The 26159-nt window shown below is 68.2% G+C and overlaps 4 protein-coding genes across 5 annotated transcripts; 3 read left to right on the top strand and 1 right to left on the bottom strand.

Annotated features, from left to right (window-relative positions):
- Nucleotides 1-977: 977 nt before the first annotated feature.
- RBMS2 (RNA binding motif single stranded interacting protein 2) lies at nucleotides 978-6201 on the bottom strand. 2 transcript variants are annotated; one of them, XM_056515000.1, is made up of 13 exons: nucleotides 6039-6201; nucleotides 4917-5062; nucleotides 4759-4817; nucleotides 4589-4680; nucleotides 4344-4501; nucleotides 3456-3535; nucleotides 3269-3378; nucleotides 3146-3192; nucleotides 2965-3058; nucleotides 2816-2863; nucleotides 1712-1819; nucleotides 1551-1628; nucleotides 978-1458 (listed from the first exon to the last, which is right to left on the bottom strand). In XM_056515000.1, exons 1-13 carry the CDS (start codon nucleotides 6102-6104, stop codon nucleotides 1378-1380), a joined length of 1167 nt encoding a protein of 388 aa, XP_056370975.1. In that variant the 5' UTR covers nucleotides 6105-6201; the 3' UTR covers nucleotides 978-1377. The 2 variants fall into 2 exon arrangements, with proteins under 2 accessions (XP_056370975.1, XP_056370974.1); XM_056514999.1 differs by having other exon boundaries at nucleotides 4917-5065; nucleotides 6039-6197.
- A 2776-nt stretch (nucleotides 6202-8977) lies between these two features.
- MIP (major intrinsic protein of lens fiber) lies at nucleotides 8978-11303 on the top strand. Its single transcript, XM_056515019.1, has 5 exons — nucleotides 8978-8992; nucleotides 9753-10073; nucleotides 10144-10296; nucleotides 10372-10452; nucleotides 11094-11303. The coding sequence occupies exons 1-5, from the start codon at nucleotides 8978-8980 to the stop codon at nucleotides 11295-11297; spliced, it is 774 nt and encodes a 257-aa protein (XP_056370994.1). The 3' UTR covers nucleotides 11298-11303.
- Nucleotides 11304-12263: 960 nt separating this feature from the next.
- On the top strand, nucleotides 12264-24572 carry TIMELESS (timeless circadian regulator). Its single transcript, XM_056515153.1, has 34 exons — nucleotides 12264-12623; nucleotides 13115-13279; nucleotides 13378-13458; nucleotides 13833-14044; nucleotides 14705-14764; nucleotides 15411-15547; nucleotides 15619-15772; nucleotides 15854-15968; nucleotides 16042-16104; nucleotides 16197-16298; nucleotides 16388-16546; nucleotides 16622-16755; nucleotides 16826-16913; nucleotides 17611-17787; nucleotides 17862-18079; nucleotides 18485-18588; nucleotides 18668-18837; nucleotides 18915-19037; nucleotides 19120-19271; nucleotides 19346-19443; nucleotides 19515-19635; nucleotides 20555-20756; nucleotides 21456-21607; nucleotides 21678-21763; nucleotides 21844-21967; nucleotides 22046-22128; nucleotides 22200-22348; nucleotides 22432-22603; nucleotides 22691-22759; nucleotides 22851-22969; nucleotides 23523-23661; nucleotides 23737-23776; nucleotides 23908-24023; nucleotides 24152-24572. Exons 1-34 carry the CDS (start codon nucleotides 12264-12266, stop codon nucleotides 24271-24273), a joined length of 4566 nt encoding a protein of 1521 aa, XP_056371128.1. The 3' UTR covers nucleotides 24274-24572.
- APOF (apolipoprotein F) lies at nucleotides 24370-25691 on the top strand. The gene is made up of 3 exons (XM_056515152.1): nucleotides 24370-24373; nucleotides 24562-24754; nucleotides 24836-25691. Exons 1-3 carry the CDS (start codon nucleotides 24370-24372, stop codon nucleotides 25671-25673), a joined length of 1035 nt encoding a protein of 344 aa, XP_056371127.1. The 3' UTR covers nucleotides 25674-25691.
- Nucleotides 25692-26159: the final 468 nt, after the last annotated feature.

Genomic DNA, 26159 nt, shown 5'->3' with positions numbered 1-26159 from the left:
TGGGTGATGGCTGGAAACCGGGAGGGGGGGGCTTCACCCCTGGGGGAGGGGGGGGGGGGGGTAAAAAAGCTGAACCCCCCCCCCCCGACACCCCCAGACCGGGGCTGGGCGCCCCCCGAGCTGTGGGTGAGGTAGATGTGTGGCGGGGGGGGAGGGTCCCGCTGCCCCGGGGGGAGGGGGGCGGGTCGTGGGGACCCCTCTGGGGACCCCCCTGCATTGGGGGAGGGGGGGCTGGAAGAACCGGGAGGCCCCTGGTGGGCAGAGCTGGGGGGGGGAAAGGGGGGGCACGGCCGGGCCCCGGAGCTGGAAGCGATTTTGGGGGGGGGGAACGGACGGACAGACCCCCGGTGAGGGGGTGCGAAGCCTGGGGGGGGGAAAGGGGGGGCCGGGGCTGCTCAGCTTCCCCCCCCCCACCCCGCGACCCCCCCCCCAATCTTTGGTTGCAAGCGCCGCCCCCGCGGGACCCCCTGATTGTCGCTGGGCGAGGGGGGGGACAGCGGGGGGCGGGGGGGGCCGGGGTCCCCCCGGGGGGGGCGCGGGGGCTCTAAAGTGCCTGGTTGACCCTCGGGGCGCCCGTCAAAGCTGGGGTGGGATTTGGGGATTTTTGGGGAGGGGGGGGGGGGTTATTGCACTTGACCGACCCCCCCTGGGGCAGGAATGGCTGGGTGGGGGGGGGGGGAGGGAAGCACCCCCGGCCCTGCGGGGGGGCTGGTGCCCGGAGATTGGGGTGGGGGGCGGGGGGCTCTCCATGGCCCCCCCCTCCCCAAAACCACCCCGGACCCCGAGCCGGGGGCACCGGGCAGCAGAAGGCACGGGGGGCACCGGGGCCGGCGGGGCCGCGGGCCCTGGAAGCACGAGGGGGGGGCAGCCGGGACCCCCGGCCCCCCCCGGGGCGGCGCGCGGTGGCGGCGGCTTTTGCCATTTTGTCCTTTTTTTTTTTTTTTTTTCTTTTTTTTTTTTTTTTTTTTGGCCTTTCCTTTTTCTTCTTCTTTTTTTTTTTTTTTTTTTATCTCTGTGTGGCTTTTTTAGTTTTTTTTTTTTTTTTTTTCCTTTTTTTAGTTTTTTAGAAAACGCGGGAGGAAGAAAAGCCCTCCGAGGGGGGGAGAAGGGGGTGGAACGGGAAGGAAGGGGGGGGTCGGCAGCGGGGACCCCCCCATCCCATCCCCAGCGCCGGGACTCCCCCTCCCCACCCCGGGACCCCCGACCGGGGCTCGGAGCTTTCCGGGGGCGGCGGCTCCGGTTTGGGGGGGGCACCGGGCGGGGGTCCGGGTGCAGCCCCTCCCGGTGGGTGCGGGGTCCCTGGGGCCGGGCGGGGGTCCCGGCTCGGCCCCTCCCGGGGGATCTGGGGGGGTCCCTCGGGCCGGGCCCCCCCCGCCGCTACTTGGGGTAGGGGTAGGGGAAGGCGCCGGGCTCGGACGGTGACTCGATGGGGCCGTGGGTCGGGGCGGCTCCGCCGTCCTGCGGGGAGGGGTTAATGGACCCCCAAACCCTGCACCCCCAATTCCTGCCCCCCCCCCAAAAAGCCCCTCCCGGCCCCTCCCCGCACTCACCTCCAGCGGGAGGGCGGGGGGCACCGGCGGGTACGGCGGGATGAAGGCTCCGGGCACGGCGGCGGCAGCGGGGACGTACTGGGGGGGACAGCGTGGGGGGCGTCAGGGGGGGCCGGGAGGGGTCGGGGGGGGTCGGACGGGGGGTCTCGGGGGGGTCTTACCGTGCCAGCGCTGCCCAGTGAGAGGTGGCCGAGCTGCTGGGCCAGGGGGGCCACCACAGAGGGCTGGAGGGGGACGGCGTGGTCCACGGCGGGGGCGAGCACCGCGCCCTGCGGGGACACGGGGACACGGGACATGGAGGGGACACGGGGCATGGGGACACGGGAGGGACATGGGAGGGACATGGGAGGGGCGAGCACCGTGCCCTGAGAGGCAGCGTCAGCGTGGGGACACGGGGGGACATGGGGCATGAAGACATGGGACATGGAGAGGACACGGGGACATGGGGACACAGGGGGGCCAGCACCATGCCCTGCAAGGCAGCATCAGCCTGGGGACATGGAGGGACATGGGGGGACATGGGGGGACATGGGGACATGGGGGGGACATGGGACATGGGAACATGGGACATGGTGGGGACACGAGGGGGGCCAGCACAGTGCCCTGCAAGGCACTGTCAGTGTGGGGACATAGGGACACAGAGTGGGGGACACAGTGACCAGGACCATGGGGACATAGGGATCATGGCCACAGGGACACGGGGGAGCCCGGGGGCATCATGGGGACACAGGAGGGACCTGGGGTGGCACAGAGACCAGGGCCATGGGGACATGAGCAGGGACACAAGGGCCATGGGGACATGGAGGGCCCTGGGGGGACACAGAGACCTGGGCCATGGGGACAGTAAGGGCATATGGAGGGGGATACAGGGATAGGGACCTTGGGGACACACAGGGGATACTGGGAAGAGGGACATGGGGACACAGAGGGGACAAAGTGGGAGGGCATGCAGGGACTGGGATTTTGGGGACACACAGTGCACGGGGGACATGGGGGACACTGGGGGACAATGTGGACATGGGGACTTTGCACCCATGGGGAGGGGACACAGGACAGGGCCCAGAGACCCCCAAAGTGACACCAAAATGGGTGGGGCCTGTCAAAGGTGGGTGTGGCTCTTGGCTACAAGGGGTGAGGCAAAGGTGGGTGGGGCAGGGGGGGCGGGGCTCCAGCATCCCCTCCCCCATCAGGGCGGGGCAGGTGTGGGTGGGGCTCCCACCACCCCTCAGGGCGTGGCACCGGGCGTGGCACCGGGCGTGGCTCACCGTGGGCTGCACAAGGTAGGACTGGTGCATCCAGGTGGGGCCGTGAACCTGTGGGTGGCACCAGGTGGGAGCAGCTGAGCCACTCCCCATTTTTCCAGGTGAGGACCCCCCCTCTCCTTCCCCCCAAAACCCCCCCAGACCCCCCATACCTGGTAGGAGGACACCGGGGAGGGCAGGTAGGGGGCCAGGGCGGCGGGGGGCAGCATCCGGCCGGGGGCCAGCCCGTAGGGAGCCGGGTAGAACCTGTGGGGCGGGGGGTCAGGGCTGGGGGGGCCGGGGGGGCCGGCAGCCCCCACCCCACCCGGGCTGGGGGGGCCCTGGGGCACCCACCCGTTCTGCAGCGCCGTCGCCGGGTCGTAGGCCAAGGTCACGGTGCCCTGGGGAGGGGGAAAGGGTCAGTGCTGCCCTGCAGCCCCCCCCAGCACCCCAAAAACCCCCCCAAACCCCCCTCACCGTGTCGCCGTCCCGGGCCCAGGCTCTGCCGTTGGACACGAACTTGCCCTGGCTCTGCCGCTTCTTCTGCCCCCCATCCGCGAATTTGCAGAGCAGGGGGTCTGGGGGGGCTGGGGGGGGGGTGTTAGTGCTGCCAGCCAGCCCCCAGCACCCCCAAAATCCCCTCTCAGAGCCCCCCCCAGCCCACCTGGCACCCCCGGGGGGGTTTTGATGAACTTCCCGTTGAAGTGGGTGATGACAGCCTCGCACTTCTCGGTGGATTCCATCCTGGGGGGAGCGGGGCTGGGCCGGGGGCCGCGGGCGGGGCCCCCCCAGCTCTGTGCGCCCCCAGCCCCGTGCAGCCCCCCCAGATTCGTGTGGTCCCCCCAATACCCTTCACCCTTTCAGGTTCCCCCATGTGCAGTCCCTCAACTCCACACCCCTGCAGCCCCCCCAGCTCTGTATAGCCCCCACAGCTCTGACAACTGCCCCAGTTCTGTGCAGCCCCCCCAAATCTCTGTCCCCCCAGCCCCACATATCCCCCATCCCCTGCAGCCCCCCAGCTCTGACAGCCCCCCAGTTCTGTGCAGCCCCCCCAAATCCTTCTCTCTCCCAGCCCTCCCCATCCTCCTGAGACCCCCCATCCCCATTTACCCCCATCCCCTGCAGCCCCCCAGCTCTGACAGCCCCCCAGTTCTGTGCAGCCCCCCCAAATCCTTCTCCCTCCCAGCCCTCCCCATCCTCCTGAGACCCCCCATCCCCATTTACCCCCATCCCCTGCAGCCCCCCCAGCTCTGACAGCCCCCCCCAGCTCTCTACAGCCCCCCCAAATCCCTCTGCCCCCCAGCCCTCCCCATCCTCCTGAGCCCCCCCAGCCCTCCCCATCCCCTGCAGCCCCCCCCAGTTCTGTGCAGCCCCCCCCAAATCTCTCACCCCCAGCCCTCCCCATCCTCCTGAGCCCCCCCCCAGCCCCATTTACCCCCATACCCTGCAGCCCCCCCAGCTCTGTGCATCTCCCATCCTCCCAGGACCCCCCCACCTCCACGTGTCCCCCAGCCCCACCACCCCCCCCGGGCCCTGCCAGGCCCCCCCATACCGTGCAAAGCCCACCCCCCGGCTGGCCCCGTGGGGGTCCCGCAGGATGCGGGTGGAGACCACCTGCCCGAAGGGCTTCAGCAGCGCCTCCAGCTCCTGCTCGTCCACGCCCAGCGGCAGGTTCGAGATGTACAGGTTGGTGGGGTCCTGCTCCTGTTGCTGTGGGAGGGGTCAGGGGGCTGCTTGAGCCCCTGGGGGGTGTCCCGGGGGGGCGCTGGGGGTCGGGGGGGGGGGGGGGGTCCCTACCTTGGCCATCTGCGCCTGCACCCCGCTGGCCTTGAGCGCTGTCACGGCTTTTTGGGCGGCTGTGGGGCTGTCAAAGTCCACGAACCCATAACCTGGGGAGGGGTGGGAGGTCAGAGAGACCCTCCAGAGCACCCCCACACCCCGCCCCTCCAGCCCTGCTGCCCCCCAACCTTTGCACTTGTTGGTTGTCTTGTCCAGGATGGCTTTGGTGGAGACGATCTTCCCATAGCTAGAGAAAAAAAATGGGGAGTCAGAACCCAGTGGGACCCCCAGCCCCCCCCGGGGGGCTCTGTGGGGAGGGGGACAGCAGGACCCCGGCCCCACTCACGGCTGGCAGAGCTTGACCAGGTCCTGGTCTGTGGTGCCGGGATGCAGCCCCCGGATGTAGAGGTTGGTCTTGCTGAGCTGGTCCGGGGCCCCCCCGGCAGGGCTGGGGCTGGGGGGGCCCAGGGGCTGGGCCGGGGGCACATAGGGCTGCTGGGGGGGTGAGAAGGGGGTCAGTACCCACCGGGGCTCCCCAAAATCCTCCCCCACAAAGGACACAGCGTGGATGTGGGGAGGGGCTGCTAGAACCCCCCCAAAATGGGGTTCTGCCCACCCTGGGGGAACCTCCCCCCCCGCCACTCCCGGGGACCCCCGAGGCGGCTGGAAACCTCCGGGCTGATGTCAACGGGCAAACATGAATCACCCGGGCCCCCCCAAAATCCCTCATCCCCCCCGGAACGCCGTCACCTCCCCCAGGACCCCCGCATTTCCCCCCGACCCCATTATCTCATCCCTGGACCCCATCTCTGCCCCCCATCATCCCTCCCAACCCCCGGGGGTCCCCATCCTCCTTTCTGGGGGTCCCCATCTCTCTTCCTGCAGGGTCCCCACCCTCCTGCCCCCGCCCCCGGGACCCCCGCCCTTCCCCCGAGGGTCCCCATCCTCCTCTCCATCGGGGTTCCCACCCCCCACTAAGGGGGTCCGAGTGTTCCCCCCCACCCCCTCTGCCATCCCCCTGTCCTCACCACCCCCCCAGGAGTGTCCCTGTCCCCCGTCCCCCACCCCAAGTGCCACCCCACGTCCCCCCAAAGCCCCCCGTATCCCCCCCAAATCCCGCACTGGATGGGGGTGACCCCCCCTCCTCGCTGCCCTCCCCCTCCCCCACCACCATTAACCGAGCACGGGGGGGGAAACTGAGGCACGAACGGGGTTGGGGGGAGGGCGCACACCCGGGACCCCCCCAGAGCGCACCGGGAGGGGCGGAGAGCGGCGATCCCCGCAGGGTGTCCCCGCTCGGTCCCCGAGGGGGGGGTGGCTCTCAGGGGTGTCCCCCCCCTTTCCCAGAACCCCATTCCCCGCCCCCCCCCAGGCCTGTCCCGCCGGGACCCGCCCCCGCTCGTTGCCCCCGCCACACCGGGCCGAGCCCCCCGGGCCCCCCCGGTCACCGCCCCCGCCGGGCCGGTACCTTCTTGCCGCCCTTGTTGTAGGCGAAGGCGGGGAGCCCCGAGCGCGGCGGCACCGAGAGCAGCATTTTCCCGAGCGCGAGGGGCCGGGACCGGGCGTGACGTCACACCGGGAGCCAGCCTGGAATCCGGGCGGGCCCCGCCGCGCCGGGTCCTAGCGCCGGTCCGCGCCCGGTGCTGCTGGTTCTGCTCCGGTGTCACCCCCCCCGGTGCTGCCCCCTTATCCCCCGGTGCTGCCGGTCCTCCTCCGGTGTCACCCCCGGTGTCACCCCCGGTGCTGCCCCGTCACCCCCCGGTGCTGCCTGTTACCCCCCGGTATTACCCCCGGTGCTGCCCATCACCCCCCGGTCCTGCCCCGTTGTCCCGCGGTCCTGCCCGTCCTCCCACGGTACCCCCCGATGTTGCCCGTTACCCCCCGGTCCTGCTCCATCACTCCCCCCGTACCCCTCGGTCCTGCCCGTCCTCCCCGGTACCCCCCGGTGTTGCCCGTTACCCCCCGGTGCTGCCCGTCCTCCTCTGGTGTCACCCCGGTGTTGCCCCGCCACCCCCCGGTGTTACCCCGGTCCTGCCCCATCACCCCCCGATTCTGCCGCGTCCTCCCCGGTACCCCCCGGTGTTGCCCCGTCACCCCCCGTTTCCCCCCGGTCACCCCCACAACAGCGACAAACCCCCCGGGGGGTCTCACCCCCACTTTGGATATTGTGTCCCCTCCCCACCAATGAAGCGTCGCCCAGTGAGACCTCCCGGGACACCGGGGGGACACCGGGGGGACACGGGGAGGGGGGTCCCGCATCCATTCTTTGCCTCATCGGCGCCAACCGGGCGGTCGCTCTTACGAACCCCCGGGGGGCTGCACCCACCGAGCCCCCCCTCCGCGCCGGGGGATGTCACGGACCCCCCACCCCTGTGCGGCGCGGCCCCTTTAAGTGAGGCCCCGCCCACCGCCGCCATTACCCCTCAGCCCCGCCTTCCCGCCTGCACCGTGGGCGCGGCCATTTTGGAGGCGCTGATCACGTGGTTCGACACCACACCCCGCCCGCCGCCATATTGGCGCCTTTCTCCGTCACGTGACTGGACCAAAGCCCCGCCCCCTGCTGAGGCAGGCATGGGGGCCGCCATCTTGGAGTTGGGAAAGGGGGAATTTGGGGGGCACCTGGGGGGGTCTGTGGGGAGAGATTGGGGTTTCTAGCGGGCTCTGAGGGTCTGTAGAGCAGGATGGGAGGATTCTGGGGGCACTGCAGGGTCTCTGAGGCATCGTGGGGACTCCTGAGTGTCTGTAGGGCAGGATTGGGGGACCCTGAGGGGGGTCTTTGGGGCAGGTTGTGGCGTCTTGGGGGTCTATAGGGTAAGACTGGGCGTGCTAGGGGCACCTCTGTGGGACAGAAGGGGGCACCTGGGGCTCCTGAGGGAGTGGGGAGGATTGGGGGGGTCACAGGACACTTGGGGGGGCTCTGTGGGGCTGCTTGGGGGCACCTGAGCATCTGTAGAACAGGCCTGGTAGTATTGGGGGGTCCGTGGGGCAAGATGGGGCACCTGGAGGGTCTGTAGGGCAGGATTGGGGGGGGTCTTAGGGGCACTTGGGGGGCCCCAGAGGGTTTGTGAGGTGAGACAACGCCAGGAATATCCTGTCAGGGGGCAGAAGGGGGGTCCCCACCCAGCTCAGCTGCGGGTCAGGGACAGCTGGGGGGACACAGGGTTTGGGGGAGCTCCTCTTCAGGGCCCCTTGTCCTGCTCGGTGTCCCCCCCAAATGTCCCTGTGTCCCCCCTGTGGCTGCCCATATGTCCCACCAGTGTCCCCCGGGGTGTTCCCGCCGTGTCCCCCCCATATCCCCCCGCGTGTCCCCTTTGTCCCCCCCACACGTCCCCCCCGGATTCCCTCTAGAACACCATCGCCGCTGTTCCCCCGGTGTCCCCCCGCGTGTCCCGGCGCTGTCCCAGCCCTTTGTGGCCGCGGATTGTTCTGGCTTTGCCGGGCTCAGCAGCGCCGGGGGCCCCCCCGTGCTGAGCCAGGGCTTCGCCCGCTGACTCACCCCACGTGCGGGGCCGCTGCTGAGCCGGCAGAGCCACGGCCCGGGGGGGCACCGGGGCTGTCCCCCCCCCAGACCCCTCCTGCCACCCCCACGGGGCTCTGCACGGTGGGGTCAGCCCCGGGCCTGAGCTTGTTCCCGGTGTGTGACCCCCCCGGGACACCCCTGTGTCAGGTGTGTGACACCCCCTGGAACACCCCGTGTCAGGTGTGTGACACCCTCCTGGGGACAGTCCCGTTCCCCAGCTTATCCTGGGTGTGTGACCCTCTCGAGGACACTGTCCCCGCTCTTGTCACAAGTGTGAGACACCCTCCGCTCCCTTCGGGACACGACACAGCAGGGACAGCCCTGTCCCCATTCCTGTCCAGGCTGTGTCACCCTGTCCCCTGTGACCCCTCAGCCCCCCCAGGACCCTGTCCCAGCTGTGTCACCCCTTCCCTGTGACCCCTCAGCCCCACCCTGTCCCTGTGCTCATCCCAGCTGTGTCACCCTGTCCCCTGTGACCCCTCAGTCCCACCCTGTCCCTGTGCTCATCCCAGCTGTGTCACCCTGTCCCTGTGTTTATCCCGGGTGTTCCATCCCCCCAAGGGACAGCCCTGTCCCCACTCTCATCCCAGATGTGTGACCCCCCCTCATCCCCCCCAGTCTTTCATCCCGGCCTTTCATCTCTGGTTGTCCTGGCAACACCCCAAAGGGTCCTGGGCGTTGCCATGGCACCCAGGGATGCTCCAAGCCCAAGTCAAGGACCCCTGCAGCCCCCTCCCAAAATCCTGCCCCACCCTCAGCACCTCAGGGGTGCCCTGTGCAAGGGGTGGCAGTGCTGGGGGGTGACAGGGACAGGGGTGGCAGTGCCAGGGGGAGGAGGTGCCCCCACCCCGGGTGTGCTCTGCGCTCCCCTCTCCCTCAGCTGCACCATGGCCATCGGGGAGGTAAGACCCTGCGAGCGGCCCTGACCCCCCAGCCCCCCCAAAACCACATCCCCAGAGTCCCTCCCTGCCCGGGGGGGTGGGTGAGCAGCCCCTAACTCATGGGGACTCCCCAAGCCTGTCACTTAGTGCCCAGCACAGGGGTTCCTGTGTGCCCCTCACCCTGGCCCCTGGCCCTGTCGTGGCTGCTGCCCCCACCTTCATCCCTGTCACCCCCTGTGGCCCCGTTGTCAGGACACCCTGTCACCCCAGAGCCCAGGGACTGAGGGGCCCATCCCTGTGGTACCTGGGGCATCCTGTTTCCATGGCACCCCATTGCCCCAGTATCCCCCACCGCGGTACCCAGGTGCTGAGGTGCCCCATCCCCATGGCTACCCAAAAACTGGGGCATCCTGTTGCCAGGGCACTCCATTACCAGGGTACCTCATCACCACTGTACTGGGGGGTCCCCTCACAAAAGTACCCCATCCCCATGGGTACCCAAAAACCCAAAAACTGGGGCACCCCACCCCTGAGATACCCCATCCCCACGGGTACCCAAAAACTGGGGCACCCCACCCCTGAGATACCCCATCCCCACGGGTACCCAAAAACTGGGGCATCCTGTTACCACGGCACCCCACCCCTGAGATACCCAATCCTTGGGCACCCCACCCCTGAGATACCCCACCCCCAAGGCCCCCTGCCCCTCTGCCATCCCCTCTCCGTGCCACCCGCTCCTGGCAGTGCCTGTGGGGTGACCCCAGCCCCGCTGTCCCCCCAGGAGCTGCGCAGCCGCCGCTTCTGGCGGGGGGTGCTGGCGGAGCTGGCGGCGACCCTCATCTTCGTGGGGGTGGTCCTGGGGGCTTCAGCAGCCCCGGGGCCACTGGCGCCGGCGCTGGCTGGGGGGTTGGTGGCCGGGGGGCTCGTCTGCTCCCTCGGGGGTCCCCAGGCCAACCCCGCACTGACGCTGGCCCTGCTGTGCACCCGCAAGCTGAGCACCCTGCGCGGGGCCGCGGGGGTCCTGGCCCAGTGCGCGGGGGCCACGCTGGCCTCGGCTGCTGCCCGTGCAGTGCTGCCAGATGACACCGGCCTTGTCACCAGGGTGAGCGTCCCCATCCCCGTCCCCACCCCTGTCCCCATCCTGTGGTGCTGGACTGGTGTCCCTCCCGCAGGTGAGCGCGGTGGGGACAGCGGGGACAGCGCTGGCCTGGGAGACATTTGCCACCTTCCAGCTGGCGCTGGCCGCCTTCGCCGCCGCTGAGCACGCGGCCCCGCAGGCCGGGCTGGCCCTGGGCAGCGCCGTGGCTGCCGGTGCCCTGGCTGCAGTAAGGACCCCCCCATGTCCCACCCACCCAGGGGGTCCCCACCCCACCAGCCCCTGACCCCCGTGTCTCCCACAGGGGCCGTTCTCGGGGGGCAGCATGAACCCCGCGCGCTCTCTGGGGCCGGCCATCATCACCGGAGTCTGGGATGATCATTGGGTGAGTTGGGGAACCCAGTGGCCCAAATAAGGGTGGGTCCTCCTTACGGTGACTGCTGCTGTCCCATCCCCACCCCAGGACAGCAGTTCCCGGTCCCCCTTCCCTTCCCTTCCCTTCCCTTCCCTTCCCTTCCCTTCCCTTCCCTTCCCTTCCCTTCCCTTCCCTTCCCTTCCCTTCCCTTCCCTTCCCTTCCCTTCCCTTCCCTTCCCTTCCCTTCCCTTCCCTTCCCTTCCCTTCCCTTCCCTTCCCTTCCCTTCCCTTCCCTTCCCTTCCCTTCCCTTCCCTTCCCTTCCCTTCCCTTCCCTTCCCTTCCCTTCCCTTCCCTTCCCTTCCCTTCCCTTCCCTTCCCTTCCCTTCCCTTCCCTTCCCTTCCCTTCCCTTCCCTTCCCAGCTGTGTCCCCAGCTTGGGCCATCAAGTTGTCACCATCACAGGACAGGTGTGTTCCCCTTATTGCCATCCTTGGGACAGGTCCCACCTCGTCCCCATCCTTGGGATGGGCCCCTTCCCCCAAAAATGTGACACCCCCTCCCCACGGCTCCTCATCCCTGGGGCAGGTTCCTCTGCTCAGTCCCCATCACTGGGGTGGGGTCTCCTGTCCCCCCCCACCGCTGGGACACCCCAACACTCTGTGCCCCTCCAGGTGTACTGGCTGGGGCCGGTGCTGGGCGCGGTGCTGGCCGGGCTCTCCTACGAGTTCGTCCTGGCTCCCGGAGCCTCCCGGGAGAAGCTGGGCGCCTGCCTCGCCTGCCGGGACGTGGCTCTGGTGGAGACCCCCAGCCTGTCCCCCTCCTCGGTGGCCCGCGGCCCCTCGGCCCCCCCGGCCGAGCAGCAGGGCACTGCCTGACCCCCCGCTCCACCCCAGCCCCCCGACACCGCATCCTCGCCGCCGCCAGAACCTTCCGTGAGGCACCCACAGGATGGGGGGCTCCGTGCCCCCTCCCCTTTTACTGTCCTCTCCCCCGTGGGAGGATTAAAGGTGTGTTGGGGTCGCAGGTGGGTGCGGAGTGATGCTGTGAGGGGACCGGGGGGGGTCTCGACCACCGCCCTGCGCCTTCGGTGTGTGGCAGCACCGCAACACCGGGGCTGCGGGCGGGCGGGTGCCCCCTCCCCGCGGCCCCCCGGCGAGGGCGGGGGCCGGGACCCCCCGTCAGCCCGTCCCGTGCCGGGGAGCTGAGCGCAGCAAAGCGCTTTGTGGTGGCCTCTGCAGCCCCGGCAGATTCCGGCGGGCGCCAATGGCCGGGCCGAGCCCTAATCCCCCCGGCCGGGGACTCAGCGCCCGCTAAGCCGGGCTGAATAAACCCTCCCGCAGACAACAGCACCGGGGCGGGGCGGGGGGGACACCCCGCGGCCCCCAGCGGGGCTGGCCCAGGACCCCTCCCGCGAAATAGGGGTGGCTCCCAGCAGGGGTTGCCCCAAAGTGTCCCCAAAACATTTGGGGGGGGGGGGGGGGTGGGAGGTGTGTCGGTGCTGGCCCCGAGCAAGGGGGTCCCCCAAACCGCACTGAGGCCATCAATGGGTCACAGCCCCCCCTCCTCTCCCCAGGTAACCCCACGGATGGGGGCGGCGCAGTTTTGGGGGGTGGTCCCCACTATTGGGGGGTGCGGGGTTGCCGGGGGGGGGGCTCGGAGTGTGTGTGGGGGGTTCCTTGCCGCATGTCACCTGTCCCGTGCCCCGGGCAGCGAAGCGGTTAACGGGGGGTGGCGGAGGTGCGATCCCACCCCCGGGGCCGGCCCGGGGGGGCCTTATAAAGGTGGGCGCGGGCGGCCCCCGGGGAGGGGAGCGGGGCCGTGGAGGGCAGCGGGGCCAGGCCATGCGGGAGCTGCGCTCGTCCGCCTTCTGGAGGGCCGTCCTGGCCGAGTTCCTGGGCAGCCTCCTCTATGCCCTGCTGGGGCTGGGGGCCTCCCTGCGCTGGGCCCCGGGCCCCCCCAGCGTCGTGGGGGCCGCCCTGGCCTTCGGGCTGGCCCAGACCACCGTGGTGCAGGCGCTGGGCCATGTCAGCGGGGGCCACGTCAACCCGGCCATCACGCTGGCCTTCCTTATGGCCTCGCAGCTCTCCCTGCCCCGTGCCCTGGGCTACCTGCTGGCCCAGGTGCTGGGCATGCTGGCCGGCGCCGGGGTGCTCTACGGGGTGACCCCGGGCCCCGTCCGCGGCACCCTCGGCCTCAGCGCGGTGAGCAGGGATCGGGGGGATCGGGGGGCTGGGGGTGTCTGCAGGGCTGGGGGACCGTGGGTGGGGGCTGTAATGAGGTTTTGGGGGCTCCAGGAGGTGTCTGGGGTCTCGGGTACTTTGGGACTGTAATGGGGGTTTGGAAGGAATGGGGTAGTCCAGGGGTTGTTTTGGGATCTGGGGTACAATGGGGAGATGAGGGGTTCATAGAGATTTGGGAGAATTGGGGTCCCGGGGGTGTTTTGGGGTACCATGGGGCTGTAATGGGGTATTTGAGGGATCTGATGGTGGATTGGGGGTCCAGAAGATGTTTTGGGGTTTGGATTGATGTGGGGCACTACTGGGGACCGGGCATCCAGGAGGAGTTTGGGGATGAGGAGGGATTTGTGGTACAGTGGGATTTTGGGGTGTGAAAGGATAACGATGGGGGATTTGGGGTGCTGGGGGGAATGGGGGAGCAACTCTGCGGGGTGCTGAGCCCTCTCCCCGCGCAGCTGCACCCCGGCGTGGGCCCGGGCCAGGGCACGGTGGTGGAGCTGCTCCTGACCGCCCAGTTCATCCTCTGCGTCTTCGCCAGCTTCGACGACCGTCACGACGGGCGCCCGGCCATGGCTGCCGTGCCCGTCGGCTTCTCCCTCGCCCTCGGCCACCTCTTCGGGGTAAGGGCGGCCGCGGGGACCCCCGTGCTGGGACCCCCGGGGCTGGGAAGGGGCTGGGGGGCAGCTGTCCAGCCCCCCACTGCACCGTTCCCCCGCAGATCCACTACACGGGCGCCAGCATGAACCCCGCTCGCTCCTTCGCCCCCGCCGTCATCACCCGTAACTTCGCCAACCACTGGGTAAGTGGGGGGGGACGGGGACCCCCAAACCCGCCCCGGGCCCTCCCAGTCCCTCCCCGCTTGTCCCTGTCCTGCCCCAGCCGCTGTGTCGCCGCTGCAGGCGGGCGGCTGCCGGTGTCACCACGGTGACAGCAGCACCCCAAGGTGCTGGGTAACTCCCGGTATCCCGGGCGGGGAGAAGCGGCCGCCCCCTCTTACCGGGAGATGGGGCCGGTCCCCCGATATCCCGGGGAGGGGGACACGCTGCCGACCCCCGCTCACCGGGAGACGGGAGGCCCCGACCGAGCCGGTGCCCGGGCATCAGCGGGAGGAGGGTGCGGTGCCGCGGGGGGCCGGGGTCCCCCGGTGCCGGTGCCCACGCCGCCCCCCCGCAGGTGTACTGGGCGGGCCCGCTGCTGGGCGCGGCGCTGGGCGCGGTGCTGTACGAGTTCGCGCTGTGCCCGCGGCCGCGCAGCTTGGCCGAGCGCCTGGCCGCCCTCAAGGGAGAGCCGCCCGCCGCCCCCATCGCCGTCACCGCCGCCACCGCCGCCGCCGAGCCGCCGCCCGAGCCGCCGGCAGAGCCGCTGGAGCTGAAGACGCAGGGGCTGTAACGGGGCCCGTCCCGGGGCGCGGCCCCGCGCCCGCCGCTGCTTTGCTGTGACGGGGCCGCCGCGGTGCGTGTGGTGCGTGTGTGTGCGGCGCGGCGCGGCGGGCGGGCGGCGGCGGGGCCCCGATGCCGGCAACCGGCCACCGGGAACCGGCCACCGGGCTGCCCGGGGCCGCCCGTACCGGGCCGGGGCCGCCCCGCCCCGCCGCGGCGGGACTTCTGTGTTCGGTGAATTAAACCTGCTCTTTTATTTTGGTAACCGCTCGCGGCCGTGCCCGGTGCCGGGAAGCGGGAGGGACTTATTTGGGGGGGGGACGGACACCGGAGCCCCCCCGACGGGAGGTGCCGCCCGTTCCCGCGCCCGGGGTAGGCCCCGCCCAGACAGCGCCGTTCTTAAAGGGGCAACGCCGTCAGCGCGTCCCGTTCCCGCAATGAATCCCTCCCTTCTTCCACCCCTCAACGCCGCGGGGCGGGGGGCGAGGACAGGGGGATTCGGGGCACCCTGAGCCACCGAGCCGCCGGTTTGTGCCCGTGGTGAACGGCGGGGAGAGTGTGAAGGGGGCGGCGCTGGCGGGACCACCGGAGTGCTGTGGGGTGTTGCCGCTTGAAGGGTGCGGGCGGGGCGGGGCCTCGGCCCGCGGGAACTGGGCCGGTTGTATAACGCCGCCCCCGCGACGGGACCGGGAGCGCGGCCGTGAGGGCGGCCGGGACGGGGCGGCGGTGAGCGGGACGGGGGCCCGGCACCGGGGGGGGGGGGGGGGCGGGGAGTGTCCCGGAACCGGCGGGGACTGGGGTCTGGGTGATCCAGAACCAGGGGGGTGGTTCTGGAAGGGTTCGGTACGGGGGGGTTGATACGGGATCGGAGGAACCGGGACCCCCGCGTGCTCCGGGCTCTGGAGGGTGTTCCGGGCTCGGGGGGCGCGGGCAGTGCTCCCGGATCAGGGCGGTCCGGGGGGGACTTGGGGGTTGGGATGCGGGTTCGGGAGGGGGGTTCTGAGATTTGGGGGTTCGGGGATTCGGGAGTGCTCCGGGTTCGAGGGGGCAGCGGGACCGACGGGGATCGGGGTGTGCTCCGTGACTGCGGGGAGCCCAAACGGGAGGGGTGATGTGGGTGGAACCGGAGCAACCGGAGCTTAGGATGGATGCCCTGGGGCTGTGGGGTGCGCCGGTATTGGGGTGGACCGGGACCGGAAGGTGCGCTGGGATCGAGGTGGTACCGGGGCTTCGGGGGTGCTGTGGGATCGGTGGGGTCCGGTACCGAGGGGGACGGGCCTGGGAGGTTCGTTGGGGTGACTGAGACCACGGGGTGCCCCCGGATTTGGACCGGCCCAGAACGGGGGTGCCCAGCGCTGACAGTGGCCCGCAGGTGGCCCCCGGTGCTGGTCCCGTGTGCAGCCCCGCGCTGCATGGACTGGTACATGATGAACTGCGAGCTCCTGGCCACCTGCAGCGCCCTGGGCTACCTGGAGGGCGACGTGTACCATCGGGAGCCCGACTGCCTGGGTAGGTGGGCACCGGAGGGGAGGGGGCGGTGGGGACTGGGGAGGGCGGGGACTGACGGCCGGCGTCCCCAGAGAGCGTCAAGGACCTGATCCGGTACCTGCGCCATGAGGACGAGACCCGGGACGTGCGGCAGCAGCTGGGGGCTGCCCAAATCCTGCAGAACGACCTCCTGCCCATCCTGGTGCAGTACCCCCAGGACAAAGTGCTCTTCGACGCTGTCATCAGGTATTGGGGGGCAGGTTTATGGCCAGAGGTGGGGGCTGCTTGCTGGGCAGGGGTCCCTCACAGCCCTCCACGCTCTCACAGGTTGATGGTGAACCTGACACAGCCAGCCCTGCTCTGCTTTGGGAAGGTGCCAGCAGATGCCACCTCCCGGCACCACTTTCTCCAGGTGCTGTCCTACCTGCAGGCCTACAAGGAGGTGAGGCTGCCCGGGGACGTGCTGTGGGCAGGGGGTTTTCCCCCATCCCTTTGCTCACATGGGGTCTCTGCAGGCTTTTGCCAGTGAGAAGGTGTTCGTGGTGCTTAGTGAGAAGCTCTACAACCTCCTGCAGCTGGTGAGTCCCTTGTCCTCGGGGGGCTGTGGGTGGTGTCCCTATCAGGAATCCCTCAGGGGCTGTGGGGGGCCCTGACAGCCGTGTCCCCCCAGGACTGGGAGCAGCGGCAGGAGGAGGACACGCTGCTGATCGAGAGGATCCTGCTGCTGGTGCGCAACGTGCTGCACGTGCCCCCAGACCCTGCGGAGGAGCAGGTACCAGGACAGGGCCCTTCCTGGTTCCCTGACAGGTCTGGGGGTGCAGTGGCCCCACAGGGACACTGACACCCCACCACCACCCCCAGCAGGGTGTGGATGGTGACGCCAGCGTGCACGACCGGGTGCTGTGGGCGCTGCACATCAGCGGGATGGATGACCTGCTCAAATTCCTGGCCAGCGCCCAGGTGGAGCAGCAATGGGCCCTGCACGTCCTGGAGATCATCTCCCTCATGTTCCGTGACCAGGTGAGCTGGGGGGGCAGAGGGAGCAGGGAAGGGACACCCCCAGAGCCCTCACAGTGCTGACAGAGCTGCTGGCAGAGCCCAGAGGAGCTGGCGGCGCTGGGACAGGGGACAGCAGGTGCTGAGCACGGGGAGGACACGCGGGAGCTGGAGACCTTGAGGCAGCGGGAGCTGGCAGAGAAGAGAGCCCGGGCACTGCAGCGCCCGTCCAGGTGAGGAGGGGGGCAGGGATGGGACCCCCATGATGGGGACAGTGTCACTTAGCCCCTGTCCCCTGCCCAGGCATTCCCGCTTCGGGGGCTCCTACGTCCTGCAGGGCCTCAAGTCCATCGGAGACCGGGATGTGGTGTTCCACAAAGGGCTGCACAACGTGAGTGTGGGGCTGGAGAGGTGGGGATGGGGCAGGGGGCACGGGGACAGGGATGTGTGTGGGATGTGACACAGGAATGTGGTGAGGGGCACAGGACAGGGAACATGGTAAGGGATAAGGAGACAGGAATATGGGTGGGACACGAGGCTAAAGATGCGGGGCATGGGGTCAAGGATGTGGCAGGTGGCACTGGAATGTGGATGTGGGTGGGGGGCACAGGTATGGGAACGTGGTGGAGATCACACAACTGGGGAGGTGGTAGTGGGCACAGGGACAAGGACATGGGGCCACAGGGTCAGGGATGTAGAGAGAGCTACCGGGACAAGGACATGGTGCCAGGTATATGCTGGGGGGCACTGGGACTGGGTTGTGGCAGAGATCACCGAGATGGGAATGTGGGTGGGGGGCACAGGGACAGGAACATAGATCGGGACACAGGACATGGAGTGTGGAGCACAGAGCCAGGGATGTGGTGGGGTTGCAGCAACAGGGACGTGGGTGCTGCAGGGACAGAGCAGGACTGGGATATGCTGGGGACTCAGTGGGGCTGGGGGATGCTGGGGTTTGATCAGGGGCATCAAGGTGTGGTATGGGGCACCAGGACAGGGGGCATGGTGGGTGGCACGGAACCAGGGCGGTGGCAGGGGACACCAGCACAATGCCACAGGGATCAATCTGGCCTCTCCATCCCCTGCAGCTGAAGAGCTACAGCCACGACCTGGGCAAGGAGCCCCGGCGGGTGCCCCGGCGCCGCCAGGCCGCCCCCGAGTCCGAGCCCTGGCGCCGCTCCGCCCGCAACGTCCGGCTCTTCCTGCGCCACTTCTGCCAGGACTTCCTGGAGAGCTGCTACAACCGCCTGATGCTGCTGGTCAAGGTGAGGGCTGGGAGGGCTGGGATCCCCTGTCCAGGCTGTGGGAGCCCCACTGAGACCCCCTGGTCGCCCCCCAGGACCAGCTGGTGCGGGAGAAGGCTCAGCAGCACGATGAGACCTATTACCTGTGGGCCACCGCCTTCTTCATGGCCTTCAACCGGCGGCACGGCTTCCGCCCCGAGCTGGTGTCCGAGACCGTGGGGGTCCGAGCCTTCCACTTCATCGAGCAGAACCTCACCGCCTACTATGAGATGGCACTGATGGACAAGAAGGAGGCGACAACCTGGGCACGCAGGTGAGCACCTGGGACACCCCTCGGTGTCTGGGATTCTCCTTGAGCACCTGAGACTCGCTGTAGTGTTTGGGATCTTCTGGGCACCTGGGATCCCCCACAGTACCTGGGATACTCCCAGTGTTTGGAACTCCTTGGGCACCTGGGAGACCTCAGGGTATTTGGGATACCCCTTGGTGTCTGGGACTCCCAAATATCTCTGATGTCTGGGGCCCCCTGGACACTTGGGACACCCTGTGGTGCCCTCCACAGTCACTTGTGACCTCCTTGATGCCTGGAACACCCTGGGAACCCAGGAACCCCTGGGCACCTGGGACTGTCTGTGCTGCCTGGGGACCCCAACAGTGCCTGGGACCCCGAAGTACCTGGGTTCCCCATGGCACCTGTGCCCCCCTGCTCCATCCCCAGGATGCACTTGGCCCTGAAGGCGTACCAGGAGCTGCTGCGGACGGTGCAGGAGATGGACCGCTCCCCGGAGCAGGCGGTGCGGGACAGCAGCCAGGTCATCAAGAGTGAGTCCCTCTGTCCCTCTGCCCCATCCCTTGGGGTGTCCCTGACCCCTTCCCACTGCCACTCTCCTCCCCTCCCCAGGCAACATCTTCTACCTGATGGAATACCGGGAGCTCTTCCTGGCGCTCTTCCGCAAGTTCGACGAGACCAAGCAGCCGCGCAGTTTCCTGCGGGACCTGGTGGAGACTGCCCACCTCTTCCTCCGCATGCTGGAGCGCTTCTGCCGCGGCCGTGCCAACCTGGTGGTGCAGGTGGGGTGTGCCTGCCCTGCCTTGGGGGTCTCCTGAGGGTCAGGCAGCGCCTCCTGACCCCATCCTTGTTCCCCCAGAGCAAACGTGTGCGGAGGAAGAAGAAGAAGCCCCGTGTGCCTGCAGCTCCTGCTCAGCCCAGCGCCGCAGAGCTGGAGCAGCTGTGGGAAGGGTTGGCCCCGCAGCTCCAGGCCTGCCTGGAGGTACTAGGGAAGGGTCCAGCCCCACAGTGGGGGGCTCTGGGGGTGTTGGTGGGGCACACAGAGTGACCCTGTCCTGCCCCAGGGCGAGGTGCCCCTCCCCGAGGACGTGGTGCCCTTTGACGCCGCCTCGGAGACGCCGGTGGAGGAGCAGCGTGCCGAGGCTCTGCTGAGGATCCAGGAGTGCCTGCGGGGTTCCCGCCTGCCCCAGGCCCTGCACCTGCTGCGCTCGGCCAGGTACCAGCACCGTGCTGCCCAGCTCCTGCCCAGGGCGCGGGGGCACGGTGCCAGCCTGTCCCCACTGTCCCCAGGGAGGTGTGGCCCGAAGGGGACGTGTTTGGAGCCACGGACGCGGGGCCGCCTGAGGAGACCCAGCTGCTGCGGGAGATCCTCGTCGCTCCCCTGCCCAGTGAGTGCCCATCTGTGATACTGGGAACGGGGAAAGCTTTGGCTGCAGAGCCTCAGCACATCCCACCGCAGGGCACGCACCCACCGAGCCCGAGGAGCCGGAGGAAGAGGAAGAGGAGGATGAGGAGGAAGAGGAGGAGCAGACCATGCAGGTGTCAGAGAAGGAATTCAACTTCCTCGACTACCTGAAGCGGTGAGGAGGGTTTGGGGAGGGCTGGGGGGGTTCCCTGATGGGGTGTCACGATCCGCTCAACCCCAGAGGGAGTTGTGATTGTTCGTTCGACCCCAGAGTGCAAAAAGACAAAAGCAAGAGACTCAGGTTTTGTTCAGCAGAAAGCAGCAATGCAGTTTATTGGGTGGAAACAATTCAGTTTTGTGATAGAAGAGAGAGAGAGGTAAATGAAATAAAAGGGGAGAGAGAGAGTGAGAAAGAAAGGATGGGATGTAGCTACCAACAGAAGGGAAGCATCCTCGTGGTCGTCCAACAATGAACGCGTCTTCAATCCATTGGGGAGAAAGAGATCTCAGAGTCTCTTTAGGAAAGTCACTTTTTATTGTCCTTTTCCAAAGCCTCTGGCCGAAAGGTGGGAGATTTATGGACTATTGTATGTGGAGATCGTTGCTCCATGATGCAGGTGCTGGAACAGGCGCTATGAGCAGCACCTGCTGAGAGCAGCACCATGGCAGCACCAGCACAGGCACAGACGGTGCTGGGCAGCACCAGCACAGCACAGACAGTGCTGGGCAGCACCAGCACAGGCACAGACAGTGCTGGGCAGCACCAGCACAGGCACAGACAGTGCTGGGCAGCACCAGCACAGCACAGACAGTGCTGGGCAGCACCAGCACAGGCACAGACAGTGCTGGGCAGCACCAGGCACAGCCACAGACAGTGCTGGGCAGCACCAGGCACAGGCACAGACAGTGCTGGGCAGCACCAGCACAGGCACAGACGGTGCTGGGCAGCACCAGCACAGCCACAGACAGTGCTGGGCAAACATCCACCTGGGCCAGGCCAGAGCTCAGCTCCAGAGCAGTGCTGGGGTCCAGGTGATGTGATGATGGTGGTGAGGCGGATCAGAGACACTTCAGCCCGACCCTTACCCGTGCAGGTTCGCCTGTGCGCCGGTGGTGCGGGCGCTGGTGCTGCTGCTGCGGGGGTACGCGCGGAACAGCCCCCGCACCAACCACTGCGCCGCGCGCCTGCTGCACCGCCTGGCCCGCGAGCTGCGCATGGAGCCGCTGCTCTTCCAGCTCTCCCTCTTCGCCCTCTTCCACCGCCTGCTCAGCGACCCCGCGGCTGCTGCCCACCAGGTCAGGCAGGGCCCCGAGCCCCCCTGAGAGGGGTTTGTCACTGCAGCCCCCAGCTCTGCTCAGTCCTCAGCATCCCTGAGCCCTGCTCAATCATCAGCATTCCCCAGCCCTGCTTGGTCCCTGCAGCCCCCAGTCCTGCTCAGTTCTCAGCATTCCCCAGCCCCAGTGAGTTCCTGCAGCCCCCAGCCCTGCTCTGTCCTCAGCATCCCCCAGCCCCACTGAGTCCCTAGCATCCCCCAACCCTGCTCAGCCCCCAGCATCTCCCAGCCCTTCTAAGTCCCTGCAGCCCCCAGTCCTGCTCAATCCCCAGCATTCCCCAGCCTCACTGAGTCCCCAGCAGCTCCCAGTCCTGCTCTGTCTCTCCAGTCCCCAGTCCTGCTCAGTCCTCAGAATTCCCCAGTTCTGCTCAATCCCCAGCATGTCCCAGTTCTGCTCAGTCCCTGCAGCCCCCAGCCCTGCTCAGTCCCCAGCATCCCCCAGCCCCACTCTTTCCCCAGCATCCCCCAACCCTGCTCTGTCCCTGCAGCCCCCAGCCCTACTCTCCCTCCCTGGTGTCCTTCAGCCCCACTCTCTGTGCCCACATCTCCCAGCCCCTCTGTCCGTCCCTGGTCCAGCCTTGCTCAGTATTCCAAATTTCCCTCAGCCCCACTCTCTGTCCTCAGTGTCCTCCAGCCCCTCTCTCCCTCCTGCTGTCCCCAGGAGTTGGTGGCCTTGGCCAAGTTCATCCTGGGCAAGTTCTTTGCGCTGGCAGCCACCAACAAAAAGGCCTTTGTGGAGCTGCTCTTCTGGAAGAGCCCAGCCATCGTCTGCGAGATGACCAAGGGCTACAGCTCCCTGCAGGAGGGAGAGGGGTGAGTGGGGCCGGGGAGGGGGCTGCCACCCCCTCTCCCCTCCCCTCACCTCCCTTCTGCCCCTCCCCAGGAGCACCCGGAGCCGGGTCCCCCCCTGGACACCCCAGCAGGAGCAGGAGCTGCGGGAGCTGTACTGGAAGTACAAGGAGGTGGAAGGTACTGAGGGTCTCTGGGGTCTCAGTGGGACCCCCGGGGGGTGGCAGGGGCTCTGTCCCTGCATTCTCCCTGTGCCACAGGTGGGGACATCATCGCTGCCATCCTGGCCCAGCTCCCGGCGCCGGTGCGGACGCGCAGGCAGGTGGTGAAGCAGCTGGTGAGGATGGGGCTGGCCAGCAGTGCCAAGGACTTCCCACGGGAGAGGTGGGTCAGGGACCCCTGGGGATGGGGCTGGAACCCCTGGGGACAGGGCAGGGACCCACGGCTGTTTCCCACCCCCAGGAAAGGCACCAACATCGTGCTGTGGACGCAGGAGCAGGAGGAGGAGCTGACACGGCTCTTCGAGGAGTTCCAGGGCTCAGATGGTGAGCTGGATACAGGGACCAGACCCCTAAAATCCCCCTGTAGCCCCCCATGCTGACCCCCCTCCCCACAGACGTCCTGGGGAACATCATGAAGCACCTGACGGCGCGGCGCTCACGGGCTCGGGTGGTGGAGAAGCTGCTGGGGCTGGGGCTGGTGGCTGAACGCAAGGAGCTGTACAAGAAACGCCGGAGGAAGAGCCAGGGCCCCGGGCCCGGGCAGGTACGGGGGGCTGGAGGGTCCTGGGCTGTGTCCTGGGGGTGCTGTCCCACCCTGGGGCACCCAAACACTGCTGGCTCCCACAGGCTGCCACAGGCGTCCCGGCCATGCCAGCCCAGGACAGCTCAGGGGAGGATGAGGACAGCGAGGAGGACGAGGATGAGGATGAGGATGAAGCAGAGGAAGGCCCCATGGAGGAGCACTGGGTGCCTGAGGAAGGGGCTGGGCAGGACCTGGCGCAGCACCTGCATCAGGAAGGTGGGTGAGGGGCTCTGAACCCCCCCCAGCTGGGCTTGGCTGTGGGGCTGGGTCCTGTGTCCGTGTGTCACCTTCTGCTGTCCCCAGGCCTGGCTGGGCCCCTGCGGTGGCTGGAGAACTGTCTGAGAAGGGTGGCAGGGGACCGTGAGGAGGACGGTGAGCAGGGTGGTGGGGCTGTGGGGTCAGCTGGGGGTCGGGTGGGGGGTTGCTGTGGGGTCGGGTCTCTCTGACCCCCCTCCCTGCCCAGGTGTGTCCCACCCGGTGCCGCTGGTGCCGCTGACGGAGGAGAACGAGGACGCCATGGAGGATCGGCGCTTCCAGACCCTGCTGAGACAGCTGGGGCTGCGGCCCCCTGCCAGCGAGCAGGTGAGGTCCCTGTCCCCATCCCTGTCCTCATCCTCATCCCCGTCCCATCCCTGTCCTGTCCCCATCACCGTCCCCATCGCCATCCATGTCTCCATCCCTGTACCCATCCCTGTCCTCATGCCGATCCTTGTCCTGTCCCTATCCCTGTCTCTGTCCCCATCACCATCCCCATTGCCATCAATGTATCCATCCCTGTCCCCATCCTTGTCCCCATTCCCATCCCTGTCCCCTTCTCCATCCACATGCCTGTCCTTATCCCCATCCCTGTCCCCATCCTTGTCCCCATTCCCATCCCTATTCCCATCCCTGTTCCCATCCCTGTCCCCTTCTCCATCCACATGCCTGTCCTTATCCTTGTCCCCATCTCTGTCCTTTTCTCTATCCCAGTCCCCATCCCCTCCCTGCCTCTGTCCCCATCCCCATCCTTGTCCCCATCCCTGTTCCATCCCTATTCCCTTCTCCATCCCCATCCCGTTCTCCATCCCCATTCCTGTCCCCATCCCCATCCCCTCGCCCCCAGCTCAGCCCTGCCATCTCCCCCCTCTCTGCCCAGGAATCCTTCTGGCGCATCCCGGCCGCCCTCACCCCGCAGCAGCTCCGGCGTGCAGCCGCCTCCATCGCCCACCGTGGCTCCCCAGGAGCCCCCCAGGACCTGCCAGAGCCACCCAGGTGCCCCCAGGACCTGGCTGCAGGTGAGGGGCGGGGCTGGGGGTGGGGGGTCCCCAGGTGTGGGGCTGGCTCTGAGCCCCCCTCCTTGTGCCCCTCAGCAGAGCCGCTGCCGGCAGGGCTGGGATCAGACTCGGAGAGGTGAGAGCAGAGTTCCCTTCTCAGTTTGGGGGGTTCCCCAAGGGTTTGGGGGGTTCTTCCCCCTGCCTGAGGAGGGGATCCAGCCCTCTGTGTTCTCCCCGTGTGGGGCTGAGCTGTGCCAACCCCTGCAGCGAGGAGCCTGTCCCCGTCCCCGTCCCCGTCCCTGTCCCCAGCCCGGTGCAGCCGCGCTCCAAGAGGCGCCGGGAGCTCGCCAGCGAGGATGAGGATGAGGATGGTGGCAGCTCAGGTGGGTTCAGCCCCTCTGCTCGCTCCTGGGGGCTAAGGGAGCTCTGGGTGTCACTGAGGTTGTCCTGTCCCTGTCCCCTTTGCCACATCCCTGGGGGGCTCAGCTGTCCCCTCTCCCTCCATCCACAGGCACCCAGCCAGCCCCTGCAGCTCCCTGCTCCGAGGAGGATGAGGAGGATGAAGATCCACAGCCCCGGGGGAGGCGGAAGCGCATCCGCTGCCTGGAAGAGGAAGAGGAGGAGGAGGATTGAGTGGCTCCCCATATCCTGCCTGTGCCCAGGCCTTGTGCTGTTTCCTGGGCTTTTTTGCAGATTTTATTGGATTTCTGCAGTTTTTCCGGGGTTTCTATGGGTTTTCTGGGGTTTCTGCAGATTTTCTTCTGCAGGTTTTGATGCTGTTTTTAAAGGCTGCACAAGTAACCAGTTTCTCCACCTGACACCATCTCCCTGTTTTACCTCAAATTCTGTCTTTTACCTCACCTGCTTTTTTTTCCCCCCCTTAAAACTTTTTAAATCTGGACAGGGCCTAAATAAATAAAGGTGACTTTTGGCCTCCTTGGGTGTGTGTGGGTCTGCAGCAGGGCTGGGGGCTCGAGCCGCCCTGGCCTCAGGGAGTGCCTGTCCCTGTCCCTGTGCCGGACGTGTCGCAACTCCCTGATAACATCGGCTATAAATGGTCACGGGGCAGCTGCGGCCGCAGCGGCCGGACAGGGCAGGGGCCAGCGGCGAGCGGGTGAGCTGGGACACGGGGGGCTCACGGGGGGCTGTGACCACGGGGCTCTGACAGAGCTCTGCCCTTCTCCCACCTCCACAGAGCCACCACCATGCCCCGGGTTCTGCTCTTCCTCCCGCTCCTCATCCTCATGGCTGTGTCTGGGCTGGCTGCCGGTGACCAGGGGCTGCTGACGGAGCTGTTGGGGCCACCAGAGCCCACCCACGCCACGGCCATCCCGTGCCACACCCTGGGTCCCCACACCCTGCCCGGTTTCTCCCGGCTGCCGCCGCTGCCCCGCGGGCTGGCCCGTGCCGCCCTGGCCCTGGCCCTGCGTGGGGCTGGCTGTGCCCCCCAGGCCGAGGCCGAGGCGCTGGAGCTCGCACAGGAGCTGGGCACCCCCACGGCCGCGGCGCTGCTGCGGGGGCTGGCGCGGCTACCGGGCGCTCCGGCCCCGCGGCCGCTGGCGCTGCTGCTGCTGGGTCTGGCACGCCCGGGGGGCTCCGCCTGCGTGGATCTGCACGGCACGGGGCCCACGCCGCCCACCCGGGGGCTGCCGGGGGTCCGGCTGTGCCGGCGCCGGCGGGAGGGTGAGGACACGGACGCCTGCAGCCCGGCGGGGGAGCGGGAAGCGCACCAGGTGCTGGAGTGGGTGCCGGGAGTCAGCATCTTCTACAACCTGGGCACCAGCGTCTACTTCGCCTTCCAGGGCTGCAAAGCCACGGCGTCCACGCGGGCGCTGGAGGCTGCCGAGGATTTGGGCTACGCCGGGCTGGCGGCGCTCACCGGGGGCCTGGGGGGCCCCGTGGCCATGGGGGTGCAGATGGGGCTGCAGCCGGGCATCAAGGCGGGCGTGAGGGCGCTCGTCGGGTACTTCACCTCGGCCGGGGAGCCCTCGCCGGTGCCCACTGCCCACAGCGGCCCCGTGGTCATCGTTTGAATAAAGGCCAGAGTGGCAGCGGGTCCTTGTTTGGATGGGTGCAGGGTCACCCTGCCCCGGGGCAGCGGGACCTTGGCCCCGTGGTGGCCTGAGCCACGTGGTGGCAGCTGGGATGGGCCTGTCCCTGTCCCGCTGTGGCTCCGTGCTGTCCCCTACAGCCTGTTCCTGTCCCTATAGCCCGAGCCCTGCCCCACAGCCAGCCCATCCCAGTCCCTGTCCCCATGGCTCTTTCCCTCCAGTCTGTCCCTGTCCCCAGGGCTCTGTGTCCCTGTCCCCTTGACCCTGCCCCTGCCCCCATCCCTGCAGTTGCTCCGTCTCTCTGTACCCCTGTCCCCTTGGCTTTTCACCATCCCCACAGTTCTGTCCCTGTCGTCCCTGTCCCGATGTCTTGTTCCCAACCCATGGCCTGTCCCATAGCTCATCCTGCTGTCCCCATGGCCGGTACCTGTCCCCACGGCTCTATCCCTGTTCCTATACCCTGTCCCT

This window comes from Oenanthe melanoleuca, linkage group LGE22 (assembly GCF_029582105.1).
Source record: "Oenanthe melanoleuca isolate GR-GAL-2019-014 linkage group LGE22, OMel1.0, whole genome shotgun sequence".
NCBI classification, from domain to species: domain Eukaryota; kingdom Metazoa; phylum Chordata; class Aves; order Passeriformes; family Muscicapidae; genus Oenanthe; species Oenanthe melanoleuca.
The sequence above is the reverse complement of the archived record's forward strand: the minus strand, read 5'-3'. Positions and strand labels throughout refer to the sequence as shown.